This window comes from Ipomoea nil, unplaced genomic scaffold (genome assembly GCF_001879475.1).
Source record: "Ipomoea nil cultivar Tokyo-kokei standard unplaced genomic scaffold, Asagao_1.1 scaffold2353, whole genome shotgun sequence".
In the NCBI taxonomy this organism is placed as follows: Eukaryota; Viridiplantae; Streptophyta; class Magnoliopsida; order Solanales; family Convolvulaceae; genus Ipomoea; species Ipomoea nil.
Genome location: NW_017618781.1, coordinates 93,107 through 111,640, shown reverse-complemented (window position 1 = coordinate 111,640; position 18,534 = coordinate 93,107). Strand labels below are relative to the sequence as shown.

At 35.9% G+C, this 18,534-nt stretch overlaps 1 protein-coding gene across 1 annotated transcript; it reads right to left on the bottom strand.

Annotated features, from left to right (window-relative positions):
• Positions 1-3,289: 3,289 nt before the first annotated feature.
• LOC109152012 (pectin acetylesterase 8-like) lies at positions 3,290-6,460 on the bottom strand. The gene is made up of 13 exons (XM_019299596.1): positions 6,349-6,460; positions 6,108-6,243; positions 5,925-6,007; positions 5,378-5,507; positions 5,224-5,303; positions 5,035-5,121; positions 4,732-4,856; positions 4,567-4,627; positions 4,421-4,474; positions 4,253-4,330; positions 3,998-4,079; positions 3,761-3,885; positions 3,290-3,631 (listed from the first exon to the last, which is right to left on the bottom strand). Exons 2-13 carry the CDS (start codon positions 6,238-6,240, stop codon positions 3,509-3,511), a joined length of 1,161 nt encoding a protein of 386 aa, XP_019155141.1. The 5' UTR covers positions 6,241-6,243; positions 6,349-6,460; the 3' UTR covers positions 3,290-3,508.
• Positions 6,461-18,534: the final 12,074 nt, after the last annotated feature.

Genomic DNA, 18,534 nt, shown 5'->3' with positions numbered 1-18,534 from the left:
AGGGTTGTGATGGTTTATTAAATGAGACGACTGTGCACCCTCGTATTGTTGCATGTGCGTCGTTTTAAGCTGTAATTAGAGTTTCAACAGTATAGGTGTTAGTGTCCATCTAGAATTTTTAAAATGGAGTCGACAGTGCACCTGCGTATTTGAGATTGTGCATCTGTATAAGCTCAAACTAGAGGTACAATAGTAGAGGTGTGAGTGTCCAACTGGGTAGGTGACCTGTGCAACTGGGATGAAAAGTGTACTGTGCACTCCAAACCCTATTGTGGGCAATTACAAATAGAAACGGAAAAAAAAAAACCTTCAAAATCAGCCTAACATTTACGCCACAAATCTCCAAAATACCCCTGCAATTAATACACAACCCAATTACCCCTGCAATTGATGATCCTCGGTCTTTGTTGAGAGTGTGATGAGTCTTTGACGTTGATCTTCTTCTGGCTTTCAAATGACTATATACTGTATTCCTCAGTCTCAAACGCTTTTGATTATATCTATCTATATACTATGCTATTTAACGCGTATTGATGGGTTACCAGCATTATTCCCTGACCGGGTTTATCCCTATGTTTTACAGGTTTTGCTTAGACGGAGAGCGCGCTAGAAGTGGACTCTAGTTAGCGTAGATTTGTTTTCCCTCTGCTTAGTTTTGTGCCTGTGAGCCTTAGATAGACGGTGGCCTGTGTGCCTTAGAAAATGTGTTGTTTTGTTGGATTTTGTAGACTTAGCATGTGCACCATAGTTTTATGGGTGTGGCATAACACCTTTCCCGGTTTATAATAGCTTCGCCTTTATGTTGATTGATGTTTAGTTTCCCTATCTTTGAATTTTAAGTTTTAAAATGTTGGTAAAATCGGGGGTGTTACAGCTCATATGCGGTCATCATCTGCCATGCGGTCGAGTGGCCTAATCTGCATCGTTCGATCATTTGCATCCAAAGGCATGTGACAATCTCAGTGCACCACATATCACTTGAAAATGTACCACACAACACTCAGAAATGCACCATAGAACACTAAAAATGCACCGCACACTAGTACACAATACACCTCGTTGACAGTTCTATTGAACCCGTCGACAAGTTTGACACCCCGTTGAGTGGTGTAATACAAATAAATGCACCATTAATCACTCAAATATGCAACATAGAGCACTCAAAATTTCACAACAGAGCACTCAAATATGCACCACACACTAGCACCTGATAACGGGTCTATTGAACCCGTCGACGGGTTTGACACCCTCGTTGAGTGGTGTAATACAAATAAATACACCATTAATCACTCAAATATGCACCATAGAGCACTCAAAATTGCACCACACACTAGCACGTAATGCACCGTCGAAATATACCTGGTGCAAAAATTACGATATTACCACCCCGTAATTTCTCTTCTTCATTGATTTCTAGCCGTTTGATCTCAGCTCATCCTACGATTCTAATATATCTGCATGACCGCATGGGAGACTAAGGCCGCACCTGAACTCTACTACTACTACACACACTGTTTGTTTGTTTATATGGCTGCAGTTCAGCAGGCATGTTCGGCATCGTATGTTGCAAATTTATGAGCTTGTCGATTATCATATTTGTGAGTTGGCAGTGAAACTATTTGGATGCCGTCTACAACGGGTGATTTTACGTTGGCATCAGCATAAAATATGCTTAGACCAAGGATGGGTTCAACTCTCTCTTCAAAATGTATTTGAGCGCCAGGTATCTTTACTAAGTGCTCAATATTTATGTGGAAGCTTCTCAGGATCAGAGGTACTTTCCATTCCTAGACTGCCTAGAGAGGTTTGAGAATTGTCTACCTTCCATTTCTTCTTTTTTTTTTTAAAAAAAAAAATGCAAGTGCATCTGTGGAGCATTGCCTTTTTTCATGTGTTCATGTTTTTTCGCGTGTGGCATAGTTTTGCTTTAATCTTTGGAATTTCCCTTGATAATGTCCGATCGGTAAGAGCTGTGTGTCATAAATGGTGGTTATCAGCTTCGTCGGGGACTACTGCGGGTTTATTTTGCTACCTCCTCCCTTGTCTTATTCTTTGGGTGGTGCGGACTTTGTATTATTGTATAATGCTGCTCTGTATGATAGTACTCCATTCTCTTCTATTGCTGCTATTTCCAAGATTAAAAAGGAAACTTTTTTGTTTCAATTCTTTGGTTCATCGTGTTCGTATAAATGGTTTGTTGGATCAATTCTTGGTTTCTGAGGGGATTATTGCTACATTTGTCTCTCCTCCGAGGCGCATGGTGACTTGGATTAAGTGGCACAAATCACTTTCAAGACGTCTCAAGTTAAGCAATGATGCATTATTTTTCATAAATGGAGTGGCAGGTGGGGCATGTTTGAGGAATTCGGCAGGCTTTTCATTGCGGGATTATCTTTTCCATTGCTTGCCTTCTCGGTACTCGAGGTGGAGGTATTGGCATTTGATTTTGCCTTGTGTTGGTGTGATATGGCATCTACTTGGACATGTTGAAGTTGATTCTCTTGCACTGGTTCGGTATGTTACCTCGTCCACAATATTGGTCCCGTGGAGAGTTCATGGTGTGCTTAATCAGATCCATTCGCGGTTGGTTTTTTGGTCTTCATCAATTGTTCATTTTTATGGTGAAGCAAACCGTGTCACGGATCGGATACTTTAACTTCATAGGGTTTGCCTTGCTCATCAGCTGCGCTTCTATGTTTTCTTCGTTTAGCTTGTTACCAGAAACTATTAAATTGATCCTTTTCTATGATTTCTGAGACTTTACCCTTCGAGATTTATTCATTCATAATAAATCTTATACTTTACTTAAAAAAACAAAAAATCATCTTTTGAACTTTATCATTTAAGCACTTGCTCTATGCATCGAAGAACACCATATCCTGATGTATCACAATTATCAAGATATTCTCTTTCATCTCCATTACTTCAAGTAGTTTCCTCTTGTGGTCCAATTTTTTATCAATGGATAAATTAATAATTTTAGGTAGTTTTTCTCCAAACCATACGCTAGCTTATTAATAAATTAAATTCACTAATTATATTAATTTTAATCTTAGACCTTAATCCATGTGAGTGTTTATGCATGTTGCTTTTGTTGGTCTCCTGCATTAAATCATTTACCATATTCCCTTATATTGTGATATATATAATTAATATGTAAAGTAAAGAATGTTATTTTATATATGATAGATATTGCTTATTTTGTCCATTATAAACAGAATTTAAAGTGCATAATTTAAATTAATTGACTAAATAACTGGTGTTTTACAACCCAAACACATAACCCATCAATCCACGAACTAAATAATATCAAAAAATAAAATCAAATCAAATCAGTTGATTCAATTATATTAGGTAAGTTAAAACTATGAGCTATTTTGATGTCAAATTACTCAGTAATCAAACTATTTAACCATTGATCATATCAAACTTTGCATGTATAAATTCAAATACAACAATTCAAGCCTGCCAACATCTAACTTTATCACATCATTCTGCATGTATCAATTCAGTATTTCAGTGCTTGAGGATTTATCCCATATGCTGAACAATTTCTTGGCTCCATAGATGTATCGATTACTTGCAAGTAATCGCAGTCATAGTACCAATCATGAAATACCTCAGCAAAGGTCTGTAAAAATAACACTAAATTTTGTCACAAAAAAGATCTATATATATAGTAATTAATTAAGTAAATAAAGAAATATCACACTATTTTTATATTTTTTTTGACATTAAGAAATATCGCACTATTAATTACCTTGTTCCCTATGATTTTCAGCGTAGAAAAGTAAGGCAAATCATGGGCGATACAACTTGTAATCCACATGCCCCTAAATAATGGAAGAGCTTTCGGCAGTGCAGCTAATACATCCCATCTCAATTCTGAAAAATAAATAAATAATCAAATCTTTATTAATTATTTTATATATTATATATCATCCATTTCGGCCTCATGAGAAGTAACATTTTTTTTTTCCACACTTATAGCACTAACCTTGCATTGCCTCCTTCCGGTCATCGGTGCAGTTTTGGCTAACCAAGCACACTTCGTCCTCACGAAATAAGTTCAACCTTATCTAAAATAAAGAAACATTGAAAATAAAATTATATATTTAATTTATTTTAACATTGTGACAACTAATAGATTCATGATGGAATAACATTTGAAATCACCTAACTTAATATTAAAACTAAATTGCTTGGATCATTGAATTAAAATCACCAAAAATTAACAAAGAGTCCAATTAACCTGGATTTGGTCAAATGCTGACATAGCAATGAAAACGGGTGTCTTCACAAACAACAATAGATATTGCGGGAACAAGCACTGTGTGGATCCAAAACATGAAATATTTAGCAAAAAATGAAATATTTATTATGCCACAAACTCAACATTAAATTGGTTTAATTAACTTACAAGACTCGGTCTCATTATTGAAGTGCACAGTGGAGGTAGCATTGCAGCTGATCCCTGCAAAAAATTTTTATTAAAGTTTATATTTGAAAAATTAGCTTAAAAATTAATATAATAAAACATTTATAAACTAAAGAAATTGAAATTACATGTAAATCAATCAATGCATCAAATGTCGGCTCAAATTGTTTGCTCCCCAATATGTTTTCCCTAATAAAAGATTAGACATGTTAGTTCATTCCATTTTTAGCATAATTTAATTTTTTTTTGTAAATAAATTTGAAATTGACTATTATTTATAAAAATAAGCTTACTCGTGCACAAAATATCCTGCAATTGGGAGGCATTTTACTCTAGCAAATAGTGGGAGAAGATCTCGAAATCGATCACAGTGAACCATTGTTGCCAATCCCCCCGCTGAACTACCCATCAGAAGTGCCTACAATAAATTTAATAACAAATTATTTATTTTATTTCCCTCCAAAAGAGAAAAATAAAAAAGAGAAAGAAAACCTCAAAACATTATAGTTTTCCCATGGCATAAATATTTTGTTTCAAATAACAAATTCAATAATCTAAATAAGTTCAATCAACTATATAACTAAAGATTACCATACATTTTGTGCACAATTCATTCCCTTAGACAATAGATCGTCCATCGTGGCCTTAAAAATTCTAGCACCTCTGTATGTCACGTTAGTCACCTTAAAAAAAAAAAAAAAAAAAAAAAAAAAAAAAAAACAGGTGTTAACATATTTAGTATATTTTGAAATAAAATACTTTAAATTCAATTTTATAATACTTACAGTGTCAGGTGCTTCAATATCTCCCGTAAAGGACGATCCATCACAGTATGGAACATATACTCTATTCCAATTGTAGAATTCTATATATAACAAAATTCAAATATTAAATTAAAGTATAACAATAATTAAATAAATAATTTTAAATTTATTTTACCTGGATTTTCTGTGAAATTGTTTGAAAGAAAATCTACAAATTCCATAGATTGCTTCATATGCTTGGAAGAACCTTGACTATATGTAGTGCGAATTAGGCAGTCTGTTTGATTAACGCACCAACCTCCACCCTTCAAATCACATGTTTATGAGAAAAAGAAATACTTACGTTAAATATTAGAAATTCTCTTGTACACAAATTTATTATTATTAGAACACATTTTGCAGCTGAAAAAAATATCAAAGCTTTTGTATGGTATAAGAAGAAATGCAGACAGTGCTACCGTATAAGAAGAACAGAATTTAATGTCACTCAGAAACCCAATAGGGTACAAACTAAGGCATAACATATAATTAAACACAAATTATGGGATTTGTAACAAAACAAAAACTGATTTAATTTATACAATGTTGTATACTTTAAGATAAAATGAAGTTTGTGCATAAACATAAACATATATCATAAGGTTAGAACACTAATTAGGGCAGATTGATATATCATAACAGTAAAGAATTTTAAGAAAAAATTAAAGAACCGAATGACATACTTGTAAGTAAACGATCCAGTTATTGGCACCCTCCCCTTGACCTTGGTCAAAATAATATGCCGATGGAGATCCATCTAAACAAACTACATACAAAACATTCGCAAATTATGATATAGAAACATTCGAATATATAAGTAAATGATCTTTTATATATATAGCATAGCAAGCAAGATAACCAGGTACCTGCCCCTTTGGCGGTGGCATTTTGAACCCATGATAAAGAAACATTGTTAGTGGCATCTGGAGTTTGAGCCTCTATATGAAGTGGAGTAGTGAGGATGATGAAGCCAAGCAGTAGAGTGATTGTTGCCATCATAGTCTATACAGTAAAATAAATAAAATATTACTCTAACTGATCCAAATAAAGAATTGAATTGAAGGTTGATGGATGGAGTACTTTAATATAAAAAATTAGTAGTCTAACCTAACCGATCAAAACAAGCTAGATAGCTAGGATCGGAGTCGGAGGTCACCGGAGGATCGTCGGAGATGAGATGCCGGCGGGAGTGGATCGGAGTCTGCAGATCAGAGATGGGAATGGAGTGAGAGAATGAACTCATGGAGCCATCTTAAATAACAAGCTAAGCTACCAAATAAAGTAAGTTGGGGAATGGGAATGGGAATAGAGTGAGTTTGAAAGATGTAGATAAAATCATGAAATAATATATAATAATTTCTTTATTATAGCCTTTACTTTGAATAATAATAATAATAATACTATGTTAATAATATGTTATATGACCATGTGAATAATAATTTATCAATTAATTTTTAGATCATTAATATTTATACACAGTTGAAAATTATGGAATTTTCGAGTAATTGAAAGTGATCTTAAATTAAAGTCAAAAGTAAAAAGTGGTCGGAAATAGTAACAAAAGTTTTTCCGGATACCAGAAGTGGTCGAAACAAGGTTTTCGACTTGATTTAAGATCACTTTCAGGTGGTCAAAAATTTCATAATTTCCAACTGTGATAGCTTCCAGATAAAAATTTTTTATAACCCAAGTTTTCGCTTTCACCAAACTATCATCATGATGAATATTTACAAGCGCATTCATGCTTTTCAATTCAATTATTATTTTTTTTACTAATAGTTGGACGATTGAATATGGATGAAAACATTACATTTCAAAATATATACAAACTTGATCTAATGATTGATTCATCAATTAAATATTGATTCAGATCATTGTAATAAACCGAAATATTATTTAACTTGGCTAGGATTTTGTAATAGCCACAAAACAAAGTAATTAACATTGAATATAAAATGGATTAAAAACACTCAACATAAATTAAAAGAAATAGAGAAATGGCTAAGATTGCCCACTGCTAGCTGCTAGACTATAACAACGTAAAATAAAATAAAGAAATAACTATGATTAATGTTGAAAGCTACAAGCTAAAGGTTGTTTGGTTTATTTATTGCAAATTTATTACAGATGGGATTTTTTCTTCACATTATATATTGAACTTTTACATAGGGATGGAGTTTGACAGCTAGGAAAGTGTAGTATGTCACCTCACCTCTTACCTCTCTCATTTTTTTTTTTCCAACTACTCTATATATATTAATTATAAGACCTACTTAGCTTGTATATCATATATAGTATATTAGCCCGTTACTATTATAATAAAAGTAAGACATTAAGACATCTTTTTGATCAATTGATCTTGTTACACGCACTGTATTTTTCTAATATGATTTACATTTTTTATGTAGTTTTTAGATTATTACACATGGATATAGTTTACTTAATGCACACTTTGATTTGATCATTACGATTATCTTTGTCAATCTCATAAAAAAAAATAATAAAATAAAATAAAAACTAAATAATACTCTTCTCACAAGAGTATCATTAAGATTTTCCATATCTTTAATGATACTCAATTTCTAGGCAGGACGTAGGAAAAAGACCTATATGGATTAATTAGGAATGAGAGAGTAATTGCAAGAAGAGAGAGTATGTGGTGTGTGTTGCATACATTTATAACCAAAATCATTGAATCCATCCTTACCCTAAATGTCAATTAAGATTCCACTTTGACTTTGGGGACGAAATAGTCTTAAACTTTTAAGATACTTGCCCATCCATTAGAGGCCAGGGATTTATCTTCCAGCACAAAGATCAATTACTGTGTGTCATGGTGAGAATTTTGGGTACACTAAAAAAAATCAAAATCATTAAATTCGGTGCAACCAACCAAATTAATCAGGCTGTTAACTTGACAACCATAAAATTATAACTCACAACGAGTGTGACTTATTGGCCGTCAAGATTTGAGTCGGACAATTATGAATAATCTAAGTACCTATTTAAATTTACCTATTTTTTTTATCTTTTACCAGCTAGAATTACAAATTTATCCCGTGTTCACCATCAAATAAAGATGATGAGTTTTCTTTAAAAAATCATTGAACTCATTGTAGTAATTAACACACTACTTATGTGCTATACTTTAGTTATAAACTCATACTACCGTATCTTCAACCCATATGGAAATTTGCATAAAACGTCATACTCTCTAAAAGTGAAGAGGGCTCTTTCAATTCTGTGCAGTAAACAAAGGTCTAATTTCTATGTTCAGTTGAATTACCATAATTTATATCCTCTCAAATCATCTTTCAGATTGAGATGTGAAGACCCTTAGGTTGGGGGTTTAACCTTTTCGGAACAACTAATAAAAAAAAATACTGAATCAAATTTATTAACGTAAAAGTCTTATTCTCTTTGCTAATTAAAAGGGAAAATAAAAGTGTGAGAGTAATGATAGGAAGAGAGTGTGAGATATGATTCAAAATCATTCCTGGTCTAAGTAGCTGTGTAACTTGTTTGGTTCAAAAATATTTTATTTAGATGATAAATTTTCATTTAGTTTGAAAAAAATATATATTTTAAATTATTTACTTAGAAAATTTATTAAAATGAAAAATAAAAATTTCAAATTTCAAAAAAAAAAAAAAATGAATTAACCCAACAGGGTAGCTCAAGTTGCAAATGAGCTCTCTTTGTGGGGGAGAATTTTGGGATGACCCAGGTTCGATTCCCACAAGTGATGATTCCCTTTGGGCCAGCTTCTGTGCCTCTCAGAGTGAACCGGGTGGACCTGGATCGTTGGATCGTTAAACGGACAGAGAAAGACCTGGACCACAATGTGTGGTTTACACCGAAAAAAAAAAATGAATTCCTTATTATTTTTATTTTTCACACTTTTTGAAGAAAAAAAAAGTAATAATATGAATTTCAATAGTATCCACATGTATCTTTATTATATAAGGACATTTGAATCTTTATACTTATTATTTATAAGAACTAATTTCCTACCAAACAAACAACGAAATTCATATTCTAATTAGTTCGTAATTTCTTTTCTATAAAATTTTAAATTCAAAAAATCTTTTTAGATAATTTTAAATTCAAAAATTCTTTTTCACGAACCACAAACCAATTGAGTTGTTATTTATTTATTTATTTATTTTTGGATGAGTAAAAAGACCGACAGTTATCATATGAGAGTGTATATTAGATAAATTAACTTCACATTCTTACATAATAATTTACAAACCACATAAGAGTTATAAATCACACTGAAAAGATTATGTGACACGGACTTGATCAAGGAATCTCTAAATTACTTAGTTTTGTGACTATTGTTAAATAATTTTTTATTGTCCATTACAATTAAATATATATTTAACATAACTAACCAAATATCAAAGTTTATATTTTAAAATGTAGAGCATAACAAATGAGCCAGTAAACCTATGGCATAGATAGTCAATTCTTAGGAAAAATTGCAGGAGCAAGCTAAGACCTATGTAGGTACTCATTAGGATGAGAGAGTAATTGTAGGGAGGGAGAACATATGGTATGTGTTGCATATATTTAGAATCAAAATTATTGAAGTCAGTAGAATCTATTTAAGGTTGATATATAAAACTAAATTACCTAAAATTCGATTATTCATTAGTAATCAATGTAAAATGCTATGCTCATATTTGAAATATATATATATATATATATATATATATATATATATATATATATATATATATTATTTAGTTGATAGATTATTTTATAGAAAACGTTGATAGAAAATTTATTCAATTGAAAAATAAAATTTTCAAATTTGAGAAAAGTGACCTCACCTCTTGCCTCTCTCATTTTTTTTCTTACCACTCCGTATATATTAATTATATAAGACCTACTTAGCTTGTGTATATCATATAGTATATAGAATACATATATAACGTCGAGCCTTTAACGTCAGTTATATACTTAACTGATTTTGAAACTGAGCACATGCTCAACAACGTAAAATAAAATAAAGAAATAGCTATGATTAATGTTAAAAGTTACTAGATAAAGCAAATTAGTTTTACTGGTTTATTTATTGCAAATTTATTACAGATGGGATTTTTTCTTCACATTATATATTGAACATTTACATAGGGATGGAGTTTGACAGCTAGGAAAGTGTAGTGTGTCACCTCACCTCTTACCTCTCTCATTTTTTAGTTTCCAACTACTCTGTATATATTAATTATAAGACCTACTTAGCTTGTATATCATATATAGTATATTAGCCCATTACTATTATAGTAAAATTAAGACATTAAGACATCTTTTTGATCGATTGACCATGTTACAATGTATTTTCCTAATTAATATGATTTACATTTTTTATATAATTTGTAGATTATTACACATGAATATAATTTATTTAATGCACACTCTAATATAATCGTTACGGGTTATCTTTGTCAATTTCAAGAAAAAAAACTAAATAATACTCTTATCACAAGAGTATCATTAAGATTTTCCATATCTTTAATGATACTCAATTTCTAGGCAGGACGTAGGAAAAAGACCTATGTATGTATGTATGGATTAATGAGATATGCGAGAGTAATTGTAAGAAGAGAGAGCATGTAGTATGTGTTGCATATATTTAGAATCAAAATCATTGAATCCATCCTTATTAGGACTCTATTATCATTCAGAAATATTATATCCTCATCTGGTATCAGCAGGTTTTTTTTTTTATTTCTCTCTCTATGGCGCACCTCGGTTCTGATGGCGGTTCTGTTGGAAGTTCTGAACGGACTGTTTCTGAGGCCGCGCTTGTGGCACCCCTGCAGTCCGGGGTGTCGTTTTCTTCGGCTCATCACTTCGTTTCCATCAAGTTGACATCCCGCAATTTTTTATTCTGGCGTACTCAGCTTCTTCCGTTCCTGGATGGTCAAGGGTTGTTGGGTTTTGTCGATGGAACGTCCGTGTGCCCTCCGTTTACTGCCCTTACTGTACCGCCTGCCGAGGGGGATGCTGCCGCCGTGACCTCGTCGGCTTTGTCGTCCGCCGCTCGAAGTGCATGGCTTCGTCAAGATAAGGCCGTGCTCTCCTTGTTGATCTCGTCCTTGTCCGACGAGATGATGCATCTCGCCATTGGTAAAACCTCTTCTCGGCACTTGTGGGTGGCGATCGAGCAGGTTCTCGGTTCGACGACCCGGGCCCGTGCCCTTCGGTTGGTGGGCGAGTTGCAAGGATTGCGGCAGGGGGATGCTTCGATCCCGGATTATCTTAGTCGTGCTCAGGTGCTTATTGAGGACTTGGCACTTGCCGGACGCCCGGTGACGCTGGAAGATCAGAATATGTACATATTCCGGGGCTTGCGGTCCGAATATCGCCCTTTGGTGGCGTCGCTAACGAGGGGTGCTCCGGTGTCTCTACCCGAGTTATCCGATTTTCTTGTTTCGCAGGCTTTTATATGTGCTGATGATGGTGGTGACGTTGCTGCTGCTCCGGTCGCCATGGCGGCTCAGCGAGGAGGAGGTCGCTCGGGCGGGCAGCAGCGTGGCAGCGGCAACCGAAGCCGCGGTCGCGGCAAAGGACGAGGTCGCGGTCGTGGTGGCGCCGGGGCTGTCCAGTGCCAGATTTGTTCCGGCGAAGGTCACTCGGCCGCTTCGTGCTATCGCCGGTATGATGGCGCCCCGGGGCCGCAGGCGCACGTTGCATATTCCGGTGGTGATACGGCTTCGGTTAATACTCAGCAGTGGTTTCCTGACACTGGTGCATCGAATCATGCCACTCCGGATCCATCTTTGATGTCCTCGGCGGTCTCCTATAATGGTCCGGATCATCTTCGGGTTGGTGACGGTAAGTGTTTACCTATTGTTAGTACTGGTTCATCTTCGGTAGCCGCTTCTAAAACACTGTTTCGGTTGTCTGATGTTCTTTATGTTCCTGGGCTCTCTGCGTCTTTATTGTCTGTGCAACGGTTTGCTCGTGATAATAATGTCTTTTTTGAGTTTCACTCTGATTGTTTCTTTGTGAAGGATCGTTCAACCAGGGAAGTTCTGTATAGAGGACCGGCTTCGGGAGGTCTCTATTCTTGGCCTGTCTCTCGTTCAAGTCCCGCTGCGTTTGTGGCCTCTCGTGTCTCCTCTGAGGTGTGGCATGGTCGGTTGGGTCACCCTCATCCGCGTGTCTTGCGGCAGATATTAAATTCGTGTTCTATTCAGTCTAGTTTTAGTGATAGTTCGGAGTTGTGTCGTGCTTGTATGCTTGGGAAATCCTCACGGTTTCCCTTGCCTCGTGTCAATACTACTACGTCGCATGTTTTAGAGCTTATATATACTGATATTTGGGGCCCAGCGCCTTTTCTTTCTGTCAATGGCTTTCGTTATTTTGTTTTGTTTGTTGATGACTACACACGCTATGTATGGTTTTATCCTATGCGTTTGAAAACTAATGTGTATGCTATCTTCGAGCAGTTTCGGTCACTAGTTGAGCGTTCATATGGTCGTAAGATTGTCTCTATTCAATCCGATTTAGGGGGAGAGTATAAACGGTTGCACCGTACTTTTGTCTCTTTGGGCATTAATCATAGGCAATCTTGTGCCTATACCCATGAGCAGAATGGTAGAGTTGAGCGTCGGCATCGTCACGTTGTGGAAACGGGTTTGGCCCTCTTGGCCCAGGCTTCGGTTCCACAACGATATTGGGATTATGCCTTTGAGACTGCGGTCTATCTCATTAATAAGATGCCAACTCGCGTTTTGGATAATAATAGTCCTCATTATCGTTTGCATCGCTCTAGTCCTTCGTATTCTTTCTTGCGTGTGTTTGGCTGTCTCTGTTATCCTCTGTTGCGCCCGTATAATCGTAACAAGTTACAGTATCGGTTTTCTCCGTGTGTGTTTCTTGGTTATCTGCCTTCGTTTCGTGGCTATCGTTGTTTTGATCTTACTACTAACAAGGTATTCATTTGCCGCCATGTGCGGTTTGATGAAACCGTTTTTCCGTTTGCTTCTTCTGTACCTTCTCAGGTCTCTCGCTCTTGCCCGGTTGAGCCGTGGGGTGTTGGCACCGTTCAGGTTGGCGCAAGCTCCGGTGTTTGCCCTGCTGGGCCGGATCCTCGTCCGGACATGGACACGGATTCCGGGGCTGCTGGTGCTGCTTCTGATTCCCGCACCGAGACTGCCGTGGCTCCGGACGTGGCAGTCCCGGGTGCCCCTAAGGCGTCCAAGCGAGGTCGCCGCACGGTGAAACCGGTTCCACCTCGGTCTCATGTTATGGCAACTCGTTCTTTGGGACCGGCGCAACATGTGGCACTGATGACTGTCTCTGAGCCAACTTGTTATTCTCAGGCAGTTCAGTATCCGGAAAGGCGTGAGGCCATGGATCTTGAGTTTAATGCCTTGCTTCAGAATCACACTTGGTGTCTGGTTAGTCGCACGCCTGGCATGAATGTTGTGGGGTGAAAATGGGTGTTCAGGACGAAGCGCAAGGCTGATGGCACAATTGAGCGGCACAAGGCTCGGTTGGTGGCTAAGGGGTTCAATCAAGTCGCAGGACTGGATTTTTTTGAGACTTTCAGTCCCGTTGTAAAACCCACAACCGTGCGACTTCTCCTCTCCTTGGCCGTCTCTCGCGGTTGGGTAATTCGGCAGTTGGATGTTCACAACGCCTTTCTTAATGGTACTCTTGCCGAGACAGTCTACATGCGACAGCCGCCTGGCTATGAGGACCCGTCACGGCCGGATGATGTGTGCTTATTACAGAGGTCGCTCTATGGTCTTAAGCAGGCTCCTCGCGCATGGTTTAACAGGTTACATGCTTTCTTGGCGTCGGTTGGTTTTTCACCTTCCAAGACTGACGTTTCTTTATTCATATACACTCGTGACTCTGTATCTTTATATGTGCTTGTATATGTTGATGATATCCTTCTTATGGGATCTGATGCTTCGCGTGTTACTCGGCTTCTGACTGACTTAGCCTCGGAGTTCAAGATTCGTGACATGGGTGCTCCGTCTTTTTTTCTGGGCATTGAGACGGTCTCCCGTGATGGTGGTTTGTTTCTTTCTCAACAGCGATACATGCGAGATATATTGAGTCGTGCAGGTATGGTGGACTGTAAACCGTTGGCTACTCCGGTGCCTGTGACTCGACCCGTTTCTGAATCTGTGGTTCCCTATGCCGATCCCACGCAGTATCGCAGTCTTGCTGGGGCTCTGCAGTATCTTACTGTCACTCGCCCGGATTTATCTTTTGCTGTGAATCGGGTCTGTCAGCATATGCACTCTCCGACTACTGAGCATTGGGCAATGCTCAAACGTGTTCTACGGTACGTTAAAGGAACTTTGCATTTTGGTCTTTTTATCCGCCCGTCCTCCTCTGTTGCGGTTCATGCTTTTTCGGATTCGGACTGGGCTGGTGATCCGGCTGACAGAAAGTCTACTAGCGGCTTTGCAGTATTTCTTGGTGGCAATCTGATTTCTTGGTCTTGCCGGAAGCAACGTACGGTTGCTCGTTCGTCTACAGAGGCTGAGTACAAGGCACTGGCTGACGTGTCTGCTGAGGTCACCTGGTTGGTTTCTCTGTTGCACGAACTTCGGTTGCCGTTGTCAGCTCCTCCCACTCTCTGGTGTGATAATCTGGGTGCAACCTATCTCTGTTCCAACCCGGTGTTCCATGCTCGTACGAAACATGTGGAAATTGACTATCACTTTGTTCGTGACAAAGTGGCAAAGAAGGAGTTGCAAGTTAGTTTCATTTCTACAAAGGATCAGCTGGCTGATGTGTTCACTAAAGCTCTCCCCGGTCCACGTTTCTCCACTCTGTGTGGCAAGCTCAATGTTGTTGCTGGTCCACCTTGTGCTTGAGGGGGAGTATTAGGACTCTATTATCATTCAGAAATATTATATCCTCATCATCCTTACCCTAAATGTCAATTAAGATTCCATCCTTTGACTTTGGAGATGAAATAGTCTTAAATTTTCAAGATATTTGCCCATCCATTAGAGGCCAGGTATTTATAATCCAGCACAAAGATCAATTAGTGTGTCTCATGGTGAAAATTTTAGGTACACTAAAAAAATCAAAATCATTAAATTCGGTGCAACCCAACCAAATGAGTTGTTATTTTTTTATTTTTTTTTAGATGAGTAAGAAGACCGACAGTTATCATCTGAGAGTGTATATTAAATAAACTCCGGATTCTTACATAATAATTTACAAACCACATAAGAGCTATAAATCACACTGAAAAGATTATGTGACACGGACTTGATCAAGGAATCTCTAAATTACTTAGTTTTGTGACTATTGTTAAATAATTTTTTATTGTCTATAACAATTAAATCTATATTTAACATAACTAACAAAATATCAAAGTTTATATTTTAAAATGTAGAGCATAACAAATGAGCTAGTAAACCTATGGCATAGATAGTCAATTCTTAGGGAAGATTGCAGGAGCAAGCTAAGACCGATGTGGGTACTAATTAGGAATGAGAGAGTAATTGTAGGGAGGGAGAACATGTGGTATGTGTTGCATATATTTAGAATCAAAATTATTGAAGCCAGTAGTATCTATTTAAGGTTGATATATAAAACTAAATTACCTAAAATTCGATTATTCATTAGTAATCAATGTAAAATGCTATGGTCATATTTGAAAAAAAAAAATTATATTATTTAGTTGGTAGATTTTTTTGTTTTTTTGTTTTTTTTTTTGTTTTTTTTTTTTTTTTAAGAAAACGTTGATAGAAAATTTATTCAATTAAAAAATAAGATTTAGTGACCTTACCTCTCGCCTCTCTCATTTTTTTCGCTACTACTCCGTATATATTAATTATAAGACCTACTTGGCTTGTATATATCATATAGTATATAGAATTCATATATAACGTCGAGCCTTTAATTTATCCATATACTTAACCGACGTTAAAACATATAATGTCGGCTATTAACAAATAACCGTATAAATAAAATATAAAAATAAAATAAAAATAAAATACAAAACGACGTCGGCGTAAGCTATTTTATTTTTGGAATAAGGGTCAAATAGGCCACTGAACTGCACACCAAAGTGCAATTAGGTCATCAAACTCAAAAATAATGCAATTGGGTCCCTGAACCACACAAAATCATGCAATTAGGTCCAAAATGACCTATTTACCTGAAATGCAACTTACCAATTTTAAAAATAATTTTTAAATATATTTTAAAATAAAATAATTAATTATAATTATATAATTAAAAAAAAAAACTAAAACTGCCAGAGACGAATCGTCTCCGGCAATCTTCGTCTCCATGGCCGGAGACGAAGAGCTTCGTCTCCTGGCCTCGTCTCCCTGGCCATGGACACGAAGAGCTTCGTCTTCATGGCTGGAGACCATCCCTTCGTCTACAGCCATGGAGACGAAGAGACCTTCGTCTCCATGGCTAGGGTGACGAACCTTCGTCTCCATGGTCAGAGACGAAGCTCTTCGTCTCCATGGCCGGAGACGAAGACTGCCAGAGACGAATCGTCTCCGGCAGTTCTAGTTTTTTTTTTTTTTTAAATAATTAATTATTTTATTTAAAATTTATTTTTAAAATTGGTAACCGCCACGTCAGCATAATTTCAGGTCAACATGTCATTTTAGACTTAATTGTATGATTTTGTGTAGTTTAGGGACCCAATTGCATTGTTTTTTAGTTCGATGGTCTAATTGCACTTTGATGTGCAGTTCGGTGACCTATTTGACCATTATTCCTTTAATTTTTTAAAAAATATTTAATATACGACGTCGGTTTGTTCTAAAACCGACATCGTATAATATTATTATTATTATTATTATTATTTACTATTAACCTACGATATCGACTTTCTAAATAGCCGACGTCTTAGATGTTTTAAATTAGCCCAAATCTCGCACAAACGACTCATTCGCACAGTAACCACGCAGACGACTCATTCGCCATTTCGCTCAGACGACTCACCGTGCACAGCCACCGGTCTGCTCACCGACACTGTTTCGCTCAGCCACCACCCACTGCCACGTCGCCCCATACAGCCACCGTTCCAGTTCGATGCTTTCTTCTTCGCCCTGCACAGCCACCGCACATCTTCCGCTGCCCTGCCTCAGCAGCACCAAACCACTGCCGCACCGCGCAACCCAACCTCCACCGCACCGGACCACCGTCGCACCGTCGACTACATTTTGAGTTTTTTTTTTAATTATTATTTCAATTTCTGGAATTATTATATATTTGAAATTATTTATTAATGTATTTCGAATTTTAGAATTTATTAGGTATATATTTTGAATTTTATAAGTTATTGGTTATAAATTTGGTATTATTAGGTTGATATATTTGTATTTTAAGATTTATTGATATTATATTTTGAATTATTATTTATTTATTTTGAATTTTAGTAAATAATGTTGATATATTTGTATTTTAGAATTTATTGATATTATATTTTGAATCATTATTAATTTATTTCGAAGTTTAGGCATTATTATTATATTTTGAATTATTTTAGGAATTATTAGGTATATATTTTGAATTTTATAAGTTATTGGTTATATATTTGAAATTATTAGGTTGATATATTTGTATTTTAGAATTTATTGATATTATATTTTGAATTTAAGTAAATAATGTTGATATATTTATATTTTAGGATTTATTGATATTATATTATGAATTATTATTAATTTATTTCAAATTTTAGATATTATTGTTATATTTTGAATTATTGTTAGGAATTGCATGGTTGAACCATGTTATTAAGTCACTATGTAGTAATTTATTTTGTCCATCTACTTGCATTTGTATTCATCACTTAGTGTACTGAAAAACTAATACTACTAACTAGTCTACTCTCACCACAATAATTTTAGATATTATATTATTATTATTTTCGATATTTGTTGAATCAATGTTAACAAAAGTTTAATTAGAATTAATATTATTTTAGAATGACTTGTGGACAAAAGTTGAACGAATGCTTCTCGGATTAGTACGGAATATGAAGTCGGAGTTAGAGAATTTTTAGACTTTGTAAAACGTTATCTTCCAAATAATAATGAGATGTGTTTTTGTCATTGTAAGAAGTGTTGTAATCTATGAAAATTAGGTGCAAAGGGCATATATGATCATCTAATTAGTGATGGAATTAATCCAAGTTATACAAAATGGATATGGCACGGTGAAGGAGGCGGAGGGACTAGCACATCTAACATGTATGTTGACAATAAAGCAAATGAAGATGATGAGTGTAAAGATAGGTTGGATGAAATGTTTTGTGATGTTGGAGAAGAGTTCACC

Excerpts from the sequence above, each read along its gene's own strand:
- LOC109152012 (XM_019299596.1), bottom strand. The coding sequence starts at position 6,240 with ATGATGGCAACAATCACTCTACTGCTTGGCTTCATCATCCTCACTACT. Across the intron at positions 6,008-6,107 it reads TGCCACCGCCAAAGGGGCAG|TTTGTTTAGATGGATCTCCA; the intron begins GTACCTGGTTAT and ends TTTTGTATGTAG. Across the intron at positions 5,508-5,924 it reads ACTGGATCGTTTACTTACAA|GGTGGAGGTTGGTGCGTTAA; the intron begins GTATGTCATTCG and ends TGTGATTTGAAG.